Genomic DNA, 14536 nt, shown 5'->3' on the forward strand with positions numbered 1-14536 from the left:
AGCAATATTGAAAAAATATAGATTGACTCTTTGGAGCGCCATATTCTATTATGAAAGCTTTTATTATGGGGAATCAGTCTCTTCATAGAAACACCAAGAGAAGGAAATATATTCTATAAATAAATATCTGGAGCTCCAAGGAATATATCTATGGATAAAAATAAAATATTTTTAAAAACATACATGAGAAATACTGGCATGACTTCAATTTTGTGACTATGTGTACCTTTGAAAAAACTATGGATGTTTGGCAAGTTCAGTGACTCAAAACACATAAGTTTTCAAGTTCATGTTTGAAACTCTCTCTGGGACTGTAAACCATACAGCCTCTTGCAGATGATGGAATCATGGGCGACATGATAGATCCACCATTAATTTACACGTTCTATAGTGTTATCATTAGTATATATTTTATTTTACTGCACACTAACCTCTTACATACTTTAATAAGCAAAATTAATGAAAAATGAGATACCTGGATACTATGAAGAGGATTTTTCCTAACGTACTTAAAGATGTTCAGGTTACTTCTCCTTAGAATGCCAGAACCAGAGTAAAGAATGTCAAGGCTGTAAGTAGATGCCGAATGGGGACTACCTAAGGACAAAAAAAAAAAACAACCGATAATTTAACAACAGTTCCAGCAATACCGAGCAGGGGATGGAGCAGGGAGGGAGAACCCCTTTTTGGGTTACGTACGTTCTATGTAGCCAGTATAGGCAGAAGAGGATCCACTCTTGGAGAAACGGTCATAATTATGAGCAAACATTTCCTTCAGAACTCGACGGACCATTTTGCTGTAACACGTAAAAGGAAAAAGCTGCACATTCATGGTAATGGCTGTTTCCTAAGTCAGATTTGGAAAGAACCCAAATCCTCAGTGGAAAAAAGAGGGGGCCAAATTTTCCTCATGCCACTCCAAAACTGGGGAGGTGCCAGCTGGAGTGCCAGCATCAGGATGAGGGCTTTCCCCTTCATTCCTCGGATATTTGAAATTCAGTTTGGTATCAAAATGACAGCAAGGCGAGGACAGCCAGCTATGAGATGGCTTAAGCTGACTGATGGACACACCTCAGGAGTGGAAAACACATGTTCTTTGAATCCTCGTGGTTCTACTGTTAAATAGTATATACTTTTAAGGAAAGTTGTACCAAACTGGAGAGGTTGCCCAATATTTCTTTAAATGTTTTCCTACACCCTCTAATGTTATCACTGGCTAATGATATATAACAGCAAATTCCCAGGAATTTCTTCTATATTTGTGTAGTTTTCAATTAAAGAAACATCTCAGTAAAACCCAATAGTCTCCTCTAAAGTAAGTCTTAAACCTGACCCCATACCTCTATTTTATCTACTTAACTAATTAGTGTTGAGATATTTTCATTCCTGACTACTTAACACTAATCATATCAGTAATAATAAAATTATAACAACTCAGCAAAAAAGAAATCAAAAAATCAACCAAAGAAATCTGGACCTAGTTCTGAGGTAGAACATCACTGAGAGGAAGAATGGTTATCTTATAGGTTTTTCCCCCAGTATCACTAGATTATAAGATTTTAGCCTGAAAAAGGAAAGATGAAGACTAGTCCTCAAATATTCAAAGGGCCTGCATGTGGGTGAATGATTAGATCTCTTCCACTTTGCTTCGGGAATAAAATCTGGGCCAATAGAAGATTTCAGTTATGCAAAGCAGTAATGGAGAGCGTCTCTAAATGATGACACAAGTTCCCTCAGAGGTGGTGAACCTCCCACCACTGGAGAGGTGCAAGCAAAGTCTGGACACCACCTGCCAGGAGACTAGACCCCCACACTGGAGAGAGATAGCAAGCGAGGGGGTCTTTCACGTCCCTTCCAACTCTGATGCTTTCAGTTTTGAGAATCTGACCTGCAGTGTTCGCGATGGCTTCCTCATGTTTCCCAGGCTGCTCTCTACCCCACTGCTTCCTCTTTACTGTCCCCTGAATCACTAGGTTCACAAGACAATGGCAGCAAATACACCCAGGATCTCCCCCACAGAGTCTCACAAAAGCAAAGCAATAGAAGGAGAAATCAAATCCATTTGACCGGGCACACATGGCTGCAGAGAGAATTTGTTTCTTTTCTGCATCTCTGATCTGCTTCCCCCTCCTTCCTTACTTGCCCTGCTCCTTTGTCTGTACTTACTCCTCCTGTTTCTTTTCCCTTCAGTCTTACTCCTTGTTTCTTTCCTTCGATCTTTACTGCCTTTTTTCCCATTTCCTTTCTCCTTACCTATTTCCCACCCTTCCCCCATGTCTGTTTCCCTTTTCAACTGGGAACACTCAAACATGATCCTTCCTGAAGGCAATGCTCCGCATGTAACTCAGGGGAAATGGAGATTCCTTCCCTGGCCCTCTGATTTCAGTGAGGAAAAGGGACAGCAGTGAATCTGGGAGAAGAGACTTGGGAACTGGAAGGAAGAGGATTCCACTAAGTAACTGAGAGCAATGAAGTCTGCTGATTCCATTCTTCCTACTTTGAATAGTCCTAAAACATGGGTCATGTCTAAGGTTTTAAACTCAAATGGTAAATTCATTTAACCTGTGATAAATGAGGCTTCAAAGATTCCTAACATTTGGAAAGTTGAGATGAAAGATCATTTGGTGGGAACCTACCTCATTTTATGATGCTAGTTATAAAAATAATCCTATTGAAAATACAGTTGGATTTTAAAACATTGCTAACATTTGGCAATATGATGTTGCCAGACCGAACGGGAGACCTAGAGTAAAAAAATCATACCCGGAGTTCCAAATCACAGCGCCAAAGTGAAGTTGTTTAATCTGGCCCTCCAAATAGTTTTGGCAACCTCTTTGGTTTTATGCAACATAACCCAGCATAAAGACCACACCATTATTATTAGCCACACATGTACCACATCAAAATTAAAATAAGCTCGGATAAGCAGAGACGGGGCACTCTTTCATACCTTGCAGGCATTTCAAAACGTAGGATGTCTTGGACCATGGAGAGCATGTATTTATTCATTTCTTTGGGAAGCTCCCCAATAGACAGGAGGATGTTTTTTACCTCCATGTAGGATGGATTGTTATTTAAAATGATGGCAGCTGCTGTAGTGCGCACGGTCTTTTCGTGAACTTTACGATTCTGGTGGTATATCCTGTTCATAGTCTTCTTCACCTGTTCGTAAGATGTTCAGGCTTAGTTAGTGCGCATCTAGATTTCTAAAATTGATATCGTGCAGGAAGAGTTAACGCTCATAAAATAGACATGTGTTCCAATATTTCCCATGTTCCTTTGCAATTATGTTGGGGTCATAGTTCTGGCTAATGGACCATGAAAAGAATCACTGTGGGTAACTTCTGGGCCAAGGCAGTTAAGAGCTGGTGTATCTTATCCCTCTCTTTCTTCTACTATGGTAGTGAGCTCAGGGCCACATTTTCCTTTACCTACTTTAGCCATAGAGTGGATGAGAGGCTGAGATTTTTGAGTCTTGTTTGTTATTGCAGCATATCATGGTATTCCCTAACAACCACAGAATTTTCAAAGATGCTACTGCCACATGGCAAAGGGGCTCTGGAGAGAGATGGCTATATGAACCTACATTTCCTTACAATGAGGTACCTCAGAATCTTCCCTTCTTTTTTTAAATTAATAGACTTTATTTTTTAGAGCAAATTTAGGTTCACAGCAAAATTAAGCTGAAAGTATAGAATTCCTATATACCTCGTGCTCTCCATCCCTCCCCTCTCCCCCCGACATTCAACCTCCTCCTCTATCAACATCCTGCATCTCAGTGGTACATTTGTTACATTTGATGAATCTATATTGATACATCATTATCACGCAAAGTCCATAGGTCATATTAGAGGATTTTCTTTTTTCAACAAAACATTAACACAAAAGAAAATTTGCCAAAATAATTACATTCTGTGGCAACAAATAATTTCATTGGTCACTAGCACTGCCTAACAATATGCAGTGCTTGGGGTTCTGTACTAGGCATTTATAAATATTTCTTTCAGTTCTACTTTCCTCTGCCTTTTTCTATCTCCTGCAAATGTTGACCTTGTTCTCAGGTATATAGGAATTAAGAATCACCTAAGCAAAAACAACTAGGAAGGGACAGAGCCAGAATCCATATGTAGGTCTGTCTATCTCAAAAACTCATGACCCTAATTACCACACTTTGCAGCTTATCAACTTTGACACAAAACATAGTTGCAAACTGGGAACATCATTCTCAGCAGGCAGTTTATCTTACACTTTATAAACATTCTCTGCCCTAAAAAAAAGTTTAGTTGGGATGGCTTCCTGAAAATGCAGCTGTAGGAACCAACATGGTAATACTTAAGCCAGGTTATTCTAGTGTCAAAAAATTTAAGAGCATCTTAAAACTTGTGGAAGTAAAGATATTTCAGAAAAGAATTTGTTTCTTTTTTTTTTATTATCATTTGGAGTATTTTATTGAATTTTGATATTAATTTTAAGAAGACCACTTGACAATAAGAATTCATCCTGGGGAAGATATTTTGAAATCATATTTAACAGGGAATTGCTGAAGGAACTGGCATTGGTACCCAAGAGGAGAGAGGACTTTGTCTCTATTCGAATACTTGTAGAATTCTCCTGCTGGAGGGGAAGCCAAACTAAGACAAATAAGTGTTAGTCATGGGAAGGAAGATATCACCTTGATATGAGCAAAAAAATCGGACAGTGTGAGTTGTCCAATAATGAAGAAGTCTCATGAAATATTGAACTTCTAGTCACCAGAAACATTCAAGTACAGGCTGTATAACCATATTGCAGAGATGTTTTCCCTAACTTTTCATGTACCAGTCATTCTGGACTTATTTCTTTTCCTGGAATATTCCACCATTTTCCCATTTGTGGGTCTTCACCCATATGTTTCCCCTGCTTGAAAGACTCCCACTTCTTTCTCATATTCTATCCAACACACATATCCTTTCTTCTGCCTGACCGTTTTTCATCTTTTAGCTTTAGATTCAGCTCCCCTTGCTTTATCTTCCTTTCACACTCTTGACTTCCTATATGTTAGCATTATCTATTACATTTGGTGATAAAACAAGAGAATGTGCTTCAATATTTATGCTTCAGGATATAGGACATTATCTATTCAAAATGTGAGGCTGCTTCAGAATAGCCTTAAATCCAATTTAAGAGTTATTTCTAACAGGAAAGAGAGATTGTTAGTTTGAAAAAAAAAATAGGGTGACTTCAGAGAAGTTTGCATTTGACTTGTGATTAGGCATGCTTTTTTCCTTTTGTGAATGTTGCAAATATTCTTGGAGAATTTACCTCATCAGTTATGAAAGGGGCATCATATCTCTGGAGAGTGGTGGTGGCGAGGTGGCTGATAGACCCCTCTCCTGTCTCCGCATACTTCAGAAGGAGTGGGATGCCTTCCGGAAGCCGGGCATTCTTCAGAGCCAGCAGGTACATCATTATGTCCTCCTTTGTTCCTGCTTTTTCAAGTCCTCCCAAGATTAACTTCTTGGCTTCTACCACTCCCTAAAAAATCACATTCTACATCAGACATATGCATAACCATATACTAAACAAAGCTTGGGTAAGATCAGCTTCACTCTTGTGTCCAAGATAACAGCCTAAAGTTTTAGAAAGTTTTACACTGGTTGCCTGACTGAGGCACACAATGAAAATGAACAAGTAAAGCTTGATAAAGGTGTTGTTGTTTTTTAAAAAAATACATACATTAACATATTAAGAAGCAATGAGTATAATTAATAATGGGCATATTTACTTTTAAACACATCCTGAACGTATAAAGTCATTTTTAAAATTCCCTTGTGATCGATTATTCCTAAAACTGCCCATTCATTGAAATTCTAAAATAATGGTTAGATGGTGCCTAAATGGTGGCACACACCTACTCCTTAGTAACAACTTCGGTGAAAGCACTTAGCACTCAACTGTAAGGTCTTGTTCTAAATGTTTAAAAAGTGCTTGTTTCTACTTGATTCCAAATTTGATTAATGCTGACATACTGTTCAAAAAACATTCCTTGAATGCCTTTTATGTAGCATGTACTTTGCTAGGTACTTTTCAAACATATTCTTTAATCAGAAAAGGCCTTTTAGTTTTCTGGCCTAGAAACTATGAACTAGCAAGTTAATAGTTTAATGGAAAAGCAAATTAGAAATAGGGACATCTAGGCTCTTATTTTACCTTTGCTGCTACGTATGTTTTAGGGGCTTCAGTATCATCTGTAAAATAAAGGTTCCTAAGATCTAATTCATCTATAGGATTTATAAACTCTGAAATCAGGCTGCAGGTACACACACACGTGCACACACACACACACACACACACCATGGGAGAGATGGGGGGTAGGGAAGATATAAAAGGCCCCCAAAGAGAATGAAGATGCTAAACTTCAAATGTAATTAAAGAAATACCATTTCTCAACTACCAGATTGATCTTTAAAAATACAAAAGTTTGATAAGATACGTTGTTATTGAGCCTACAGGGAAATAGGCATTCAGGTGGAAGCATAAAATGCTACAATTCCCATGGAAGATAATTTGGCAAAAGCTAACAAATCTGTATTTTGATCCAATACCCTGGCCCTGAAGCTGTATCTCCAAAATTAAGAGAAAGTGTGCCTAAGATTATTCATTTAAGCATTATTTGTAATAGTAAAAATAGTGGAAATCACCTAATGACCATACATGGGAGAATAAACTGTGGTGCCTCAGTTTAACACACAATAGAGTACTAGGCAGTTGTAAAAGGAAGGAAGAAGATCTCTGTGAACCAGTATGGGGTGATTTCCAAGCTATGTTGTTAAGTGGAGAAAAGAAGACACAAGAGAGTGTATATGGAAGGCTATATTTTGTGCAAGAAAAAAGAAATAAAATGTGTGTGTACATCTGCTTACTGTTGCAAAAAGAAACAGAAAGGAGAACCTAAAACTAATGATACCGCTTACATAGAAAAGGTAGGTGAGAATGGGTGGAAGGGTAGGAATGGGAATGAGACCTCTTTGAGAATACTTTTAAAATAAAGTCTTAACTTTTGAATCATGTTACTATTTCATATGTTCAAGAAATAAAATGAAGTCAACAAGGATGAAAGGTGGCTAAAATTGATTTCAAACAGAAACAAATGAACATGAATGTATATCAGAGTAATAACATAACTAAACAGAAGAGAATGAAAAAGAATGAATCCAAACAATGTTTGAACATAGTCCTCTGACTGTATACCTTTAGTGAAATATATTCGAAGGTCAAAAAGACTGTGATGAAGTCTTGAACTTTATTTAAGTCAGTTTGGTTTTTGTAATGACATTGGTGTAACAATTCCAAGATTATTTTGTACCTGTTTTAGGATTGAGCAAATGAATCATGATATTAATGTTCTTGAGAACCAGGGTTCTCACTGTGGGAGAAGGAAGGTATAATTACGGAATTACGGAAGGAGAGAAAGAACCCTGTAGAATTAGAGGTAGCAGTATGAACTCGCAATTTAATAAATGTAAATATATGTATTTTGTCCATTATAAGAGCCTAGATGCAATGGCACTCAAGTAATAAGAAGTAAAAGTCTTTTACTTCATTTACTGAAGTACTTTTATTACTTCATTTTAGGGGTAAAATGTCAGATGCATGCTACTTACTCTCAAAGGGTTCAACCAAAATAATATAAAATGAAATAAAACAGAATGAGATAACACAAATATGACAATACGTTAACAATTGGCAAATCTAGATGAAGCAGGTATACAAATATTAATGGAATTGTGCTATTCTTACAACTTTTCCATAGGTTTGAATTTTTTCAAATATAAATTTGGTGAAAAAAGAAATTAGGATACAGGGAGATCAAAATGTAAGCAAAAACAAATAGAAAAAAGAAATAGAGGCTTAGTACTCATTGTGACCTGTCTAGCTGCCATTTAGACTGTCATAGGGCAGTAGCTTTCATGCCAGTAAATGCTGAAAAGCTATAGCACTTGATAGCTTCGCAGGTACCTTTTGGACAGTAAGGTATTGTGGATTGTGTGCCCAGCAGATGCCTTAAATTTGTATTTAGAATACATCACTTTCTTTCTATCCAGATGTCTTTGATATGGGCAAAAGATAGATGAGTATTCCACAGCAGAAAGTTGAAAAGAAAATTTGAACATTTGCTATGGTCCATTTGGTAGCCAAGTCTCATTATCTTCAAAGATGCATTTTTTTAAAAGTTGCTCAAAAACATTAACAAAACTGAATGACAGTGATAGTGGATAGTTTACAGCTGTACCCATAAGGTAACTTTAAAGATGTGATAACTAGGCTGTCCCATTAACAGAAGAACTTTAAATGTAATCCTTTGTTTTGCTTCCTTCTCACTCTATATGCCTGCCTCCCTTGGGTAATCCCATTGTCTCCTAAGGTTTCAGTCACTCTCTATTCCTGGTCCTAACTCCTTTTCTGGGCTACGGATGGATGTGGCCATCTGCCTATTGGACAACTCAACCTGGTGTCCCAAAGGATTCAAACATAGCCAAAACAAATTAATAGCTCTACCCTCCTCCCACCCCCAAACCAGGTTCTATAATAAATTTTGCTTAAGTGGTTCACATCACCATACATCTAGTATCCTAACCTGGAAGCTTAACAGTCACCTGGATTCTCACCTCTTTCTCATTCCCCACATCCCATCAGTCACTAAATACTATCGTTTCTATCTCCTAAAGGGCTCTTGAATCTGTCTCCTTCTCTCACCGTACAGCACCTACGTTAATTCAGACCTTTATTAATTTGTGCCCAGGTTGTTGCAAACATTTCTGATCAGATCGTACTGGCCCTAATGCAGCTGACACCCAGTCTATATACCATTTTGCTTCTTCCTAGGTTAAAAAAAATCAGCGTGTGTCATTCACCACCTAAAAACCACATTATTCTCCCTTTTCTCTACAGAATGAAGTCGAGACTCCTTAGCTTGCCATTAATAGAGATCCAGCCTACCTCTCTTCTCTCTTCCCTTCTTTCCTTCATCAGCACTCCCACCTATCTGCCCCACAAACATACATATTTTTTGCTCCAGCCCCACAGAATTTCTCACTGTTTTCAAGCATACCAGGTTCATTTTGAGTTTGGGCTTTTTTATACATTATTGTATCTCTCCTAGAATGTCCTTTATTCCACAAAACTATCTCTTCACCTAGAAAGCTCTTCTAGGCTAAGCTATTTGATATTATCATTTTGGTGACAGCTTCGCCAGCACTCCCAAACAGAATAGTTTGGTGCATCTTCTGTAGTATTTGCAGAGCGCTCTTTTTTTTTTTTTTTTTTTAATTTATTTTTGGCTGTGTTGGGTGTTTGTTGCTGCGTGCGGGCTTTCTCTAGCTGCGGCTAGTGGGGATTACTCTTCATTGCGGTGCTTCTCATTGCGGTGGCTTCTCTTGGTGCGGAGCACAGGTGCTAGGCACGCGGGCCTCAGTAGCTGTGGCACATGGGCTCAGTAGTTGTGGCTTGTGGACTCTAGAGCGCAGGCTCAGTAGTTGTGGCGCATGGGCCTAGTTGCTCTGGGGCATGTGGGATCTTCCCAGACCAGGGCTCGAACCCATGTCCCCTGCATTGGCAGGCAGATTCTTAACCACTGCACCACCAGGGAAGCCCCAGAGCACTCTTTTTATATTTCAATATTATTATTTATCTGTTTGCATTTGATAAACAGACCAGGAGTTCTTTGAGGATGGTAGAATGTTTTACGTATCTTTATATTAAGGCATTAGCATCATGCCTAGCACAGAGTAAACACTCATTAAATACTACTGAATGGATGTTTTTGTATGTGAGTTTTGTGTTTAGCCAAGATATTTGATATATGATTGCTGAAGTAAACCAGCCAACTCAAATAATTATGGAAATTGAAAAATATAAGAAGTCATAGTCCTTCGATGTCATAAAAACCATACAAATTTGATTTCTGCCCCAATGGTGGGCAGCACGGTAAATGTTAAATAGATTGGTCCAGAACTATAAATATGGTAAATGAGATTGGATTTGCACTTACTTTGAGTTTGCAGCCTTCATTCTGACACAGCTTCCTGACAAGGGCCCCAATGATGATCATAACGGATTCTCTGATGTCATTGCTCCCAAAGGAACCTTTGAACTTACTCTATTAGCCAAACAAGGATAAAATAGGTTACCAAAACATTTAAACATTTCCAAGGGATATTTTAAGGAAAGAAACAAAGTAGCCAAAGCCTGAGGAATTTGTTTTTATGTTCCTAGGTTGCAAACTCTGAATTTTGCTTTGGGGACACTTAACAAATTCACTATCTAGCTTTGGGTTGAAGAGTCTTAGAGTCCTTCCAGGTATTTTTAACGTGGGTCTGTGAAGTCCTGAGAGGTTTATGGACTGGGCTCATTGGGTCAGTGAATCCAAAAAATGGTCTGTAAAATTCTATGCATGGGTAATGAGGGGCTTCACTGATTTTATCAGATTTTTCAAACAAACCCATTTTCTAAAAAGATTATGAACTATTCCCCTAAATCATAAGTGAATAAGTGCACTTTTTGTTTTTAAACCTTGGATCCAAGAGAACTCTAGCTTTTGCTTCCAATATAATTTTTAATATCAGAAGAATTATATCTTATATATATATAACATGTATAAGATTATACATTATACAATGTACTGTACATCAAATACCATGAAGATTTTTGAAGTCAAAATAAATCTTTTAAAATCAAATTTTGAAGCATAATCAAGACTTCTCCCCTCTGAATTTTGTCCTATGTTACATTATATGATAGGTGAACACAATCTTTAAATTTCCATAAAGTATAGTTTAAGTTATTTAGAGGAATTACAAAGAAGACACTATGTGAAATAATCTACTGTACAGTTAATGATTAACAGAAAGAAAATAGTCCAAAGGAATTTGAATATGAATAACCAGAAGGCTCTAGTTTCAGCCTGTATTCTGATGCTAGCAAATTTAATTACTGCCTAGGTTCCTAAGAGCAGCCGAGAGCCTTTATTTTTGCAGTTTCCATTTGACTTACAATGAGGGCTCTCAGGAGTTCTTCATCAGGATGGGAGGCAAATCCACAGGCATAGAGAAACCTCTCCTGGAGGATAATGCTACTGTCACTTTTGAAATCCAAAAAGTCCAAAATGGCATCTAATGAGTCTGGGGTCTGAGCAGAGGTGACAGCATCCACCAGCTGGGGTCTACGGAAAAGGCATAGTCATGGATCTCAATGTTTAGGGTGCTTAAGAAATTATTTTGAATCGCTACCATTCATAGACCCCATTGGTTTACGTTTCCTAAAGAAGTGAAAAATTTTTTATTTAAACAAAAGAAAAATGAATGACTTTCTCCAAAGACCCTTCCCCATTTTATTTGATATCTCTCCCTTAACTCCCTTCTTTCTCCTCAATGTATACTCAGAATATACAAATTAATTTTACTGTATTAGCCTAAGCCAAATATAATTTGAAGATTTATAAATAAAATCATATAAATAATATTGTAAATTAGGTTCAAACTCTTTTCTATATGGGTCATATATAAAAGCTATGGTCCCCAAAATCAATTCTTTCTCTCATTAGCTTTGCAAATATATACATTTCTCAAATGCATAACTTAACTAGGGCAGTATCATTTAATGGAAAGATGGGACATTCTTTTAAATTTCATTTATATCCAAGAGAGAAGTTTTTGCTCATTTTTTAAAAAATAAAAAGCACCATGGTATAGTTCAAGTTCAACCACAATGATTAGTTGTGAGCAGAGCGAAACTCCTGCAGGAAAGTGCTAGTTACATATTCTACTCATCAAGAATCTTTGGTTGGCTGAGTCTTGGGATGGTAAAATTTCTGAAACTAGTTGCCATACTAATGAACATATTAGGTATGTATTGATATATATTTTATTCCACATTCACATAACATACCATACATGTATTTAATATGTTATACTTTTTTAAAAAGATATTCTTGCACTAAACCATTTTGATCCTAACAAAAACCCTAGTGAATGAAACAAACTGAGAGAGAGATAATACTTATTAAGTGTCTATTATTGCACTAGAAATTTTAGGTGTGCAACCTCTTTTTGCTTTAACTTCTCTATCCGTAACATGGGGCTAAAAACAGTAGCTATTTTAGGATTGCTGGGAGGATTAAATTACATGATCTATGTAAAACACTTAGAATAGTGCTTGGCACATTGTAAATGTTCAATAAATATATGCTGGTATTAATACCATCACCTCACTGAACATCTCTATCAGTTTAATACTAATATTCTCCCTTATATATAAAGAAACAGAGATATCAAGTCATTTGTTCAAGGTCCCATAGCTGGTAAAAATATAGCTAGGATTGGAACTCAGGTTTTTCTGACTGAAGTACACGGTCTTTAATTACAGTGTTTCCTAAAGTGTTTTTCATGCAATACTAGTCCTACCAAATGCTTTAAGAAAAGGGATTTTCAAAGTCGTGTAAGTTTGGAATATGTTTAAGGAAACTTATACATAATATTATCAGATTAAAGATGCTGGATATTTCTGTAGCAGAGAACTGTTTAACTTGGTTTCTCCCAGTGTTCTTCAAACTCAGTTGCTCACAGAAGCCTTTCCTCTTGGCATACTTGTTAATATTCTATAAGTTATAAGATACACATAATAAAAACTTCAGGAAATGTTACATTCCACCACCCTGACTTTCACTATCCTACAATAAATAGAAGGAATTATTCTCTGTATTTTACGGATGTTGAAAGTGAGGCTCAGGGAAGCTAAATGTAAATGACCTACTTAAAGGTTGTATGCTGTTGGAAGTCAGAATTTAAAACTAGGTCTTCCGATATTAGTGCATCCTAGTATCTTTTCTACTTTACTACGTTACGTGTGTGTTACCTATGATATGGTACAATATTGTGAAAATAACGTGATTTAGAAACTACATCATGCAATCATACAAATTATTGCCACTTTAAAATTTTTAGGATACAAATAGGCTAGGGCTTAGTGTAATCTCTGTTCTAAATAGCTAATTTTTGCACTATTCTTGTCATATTTTTGTTTTTGATAAAAAGATAAGTCACTCTAAAATATATTTTTCCTAAGTTCTATGATTAAAACAGAGTCTGAGAATTTATGATTTTGCATATATTTAACTTCTGGTTTAAATATTTATTTTTGAAGATAGTACCCAACTAACTTGTGGTTTGTCATATGGAATTCATATCAATTTTTAAAATGTCCTCAAGGCGAGTAAATAACAAATACAGTCTAGAATAAACAGACTTCTCCGAAAAAAACCTAAATTCTCTTATTCTTGGGTAATTGAGTCCCTTGAACTCAGTGACTACTGCTGCTCTGTGTGTGTGTGTGTGTATGTGTGTGTGTGTGTGTACATCCGCGTGTGTAACTTGGCCACTTTCTATTTTTTATTATCTTAATGGCTAGTTTCCACTGTTTGTCAAATGAATTGAGCCATGTTCTATATCATCAGTTAGGATAATTAGTGTCATATGGTTGAATTTGTAGTTAGAGACAAATTATATATTACAAGACCAAAACAATTTTACTTAGAAAGCGTATTTGTATTTACAAAGTAAATTTGGGAATTAAGTCAACTCTCTTTACTGTGCATGTCAAATAAAGCACTCTCTCATCAAATATTCAAATGATGTACATATTTCTTTCCTCTGGATTCTTTTGGCTGTTTACCTCAGTACTCAATTTTCTTTTTAAAACACGGCTTCAATGGGGATGATCACATAAAAATGAAAGCACATTTTCAACTGAAAAAATCATAATCGTTTTTTGTTTTTATAATCAACTCTGAAATCTTTTCAAGTGTAAATAAATAGCTAGGGAACACAATTTCACAACAGTGAGGCAGCACAGGCACCGTGGTGTCACAATGAAGCCCTGCCCCCCCATCTATGTACCAATCCAGACCTGATGTAAACTCATGAATACTCAAAAAACAATGTTCGCTCTGAGTCACTACTGAAAACTTGTTATCACATGTCTGGTCAATTAACCACTGCATTACTGCACTGAGGTATAACTGTTCAATGAAAACGCAAAACAACAAAACAATTGATTGGAAGGTGAGGCAGTTGGTTAAAAAGGGATCTTACTTGCTTAATAAACAATAACCCAGTAATGCTTTCCCACAGACAACCCCACACAATGTTCAGGGCACTTACAGTACTTCCTTGTTTTCAGCCTTTAGGATTTGGAGGATCTCTTCTTTCTTTGCAGTCCTGAGGCGCTTAATAAAGGTCAGGAAGCTTCTGACAGCCTCAGCCTTGGAGAGGTTGTCAGGCTGCAGGTGTTTTCTGATGGACTGCCAGTGCTCCGAGAGCTGCAAAACACGGCCGCAGGCCCATACCACATTCATAATTCTGAACATCCACATTTACAAAGGATGTTCTTTCCAGAATAAACTTTCCTTTGTATCTGACAAGCCAAAGAAGCTTTTTGTGTCTTACCTCAATATATCTGATCGCCCCCTGTCCGTACCACACTCCTGTGGCTCTCAGAGGCT

The 14536-nt window shown here is 37.0% G+C and overlaps 1 protein-coding gene across 1 annotated transcript in view; it reads right to left on the reverse strand.

Moving 5' to 3' along the window:
- The window catches only part of MTTP (microsomal triglyceride transfer protein), a 46991-nt gene that overhangs the window by 13386 nt on the left and 19069 nt on the right, over nt 1-14536 (reverse strand). Inside the window, exons 8-14 of the mRNA XM_061191689.1 lie at nt 14196-14353; nt 11032-11200; nt 10031-10138; nt 5302-5514; nt 2951-3162; nt 700-797; nt 476-597 (exon numbers count right to left, since the gene is read on the reverse strand). Coding sequence (XP_061047672.1) covers nt 476-597; nt 700-797; nt 2951-3162; nt 5302-5514; nt 10031-10138; nt 11032-11200; nt 14196-14353 — 1080 coding nt within the window. The remainder of the gene's footprint in view (nt 1-475; nt 598-699; nt 798-2950; nt 3163-5301; nt 5515-10030; nt 10139-11031; nt 11201-14195; nt 14354-14536) is intronic.

Source organism: Eubalaena glacialis, chromosome 5 (assembly GCF_028564815.1).
Source record: "Eubalaena glacialis isolate mEubGla1 chromosome 5, mEubGla1.1.hap2.+ XY, whole genome shotgun sequence".
NCBI lineage: Eukaryota > Metazoa > Chordata > Mammalia > Artiodactyla > Balaenidae > Eubalaena > Eubalaena glacialis.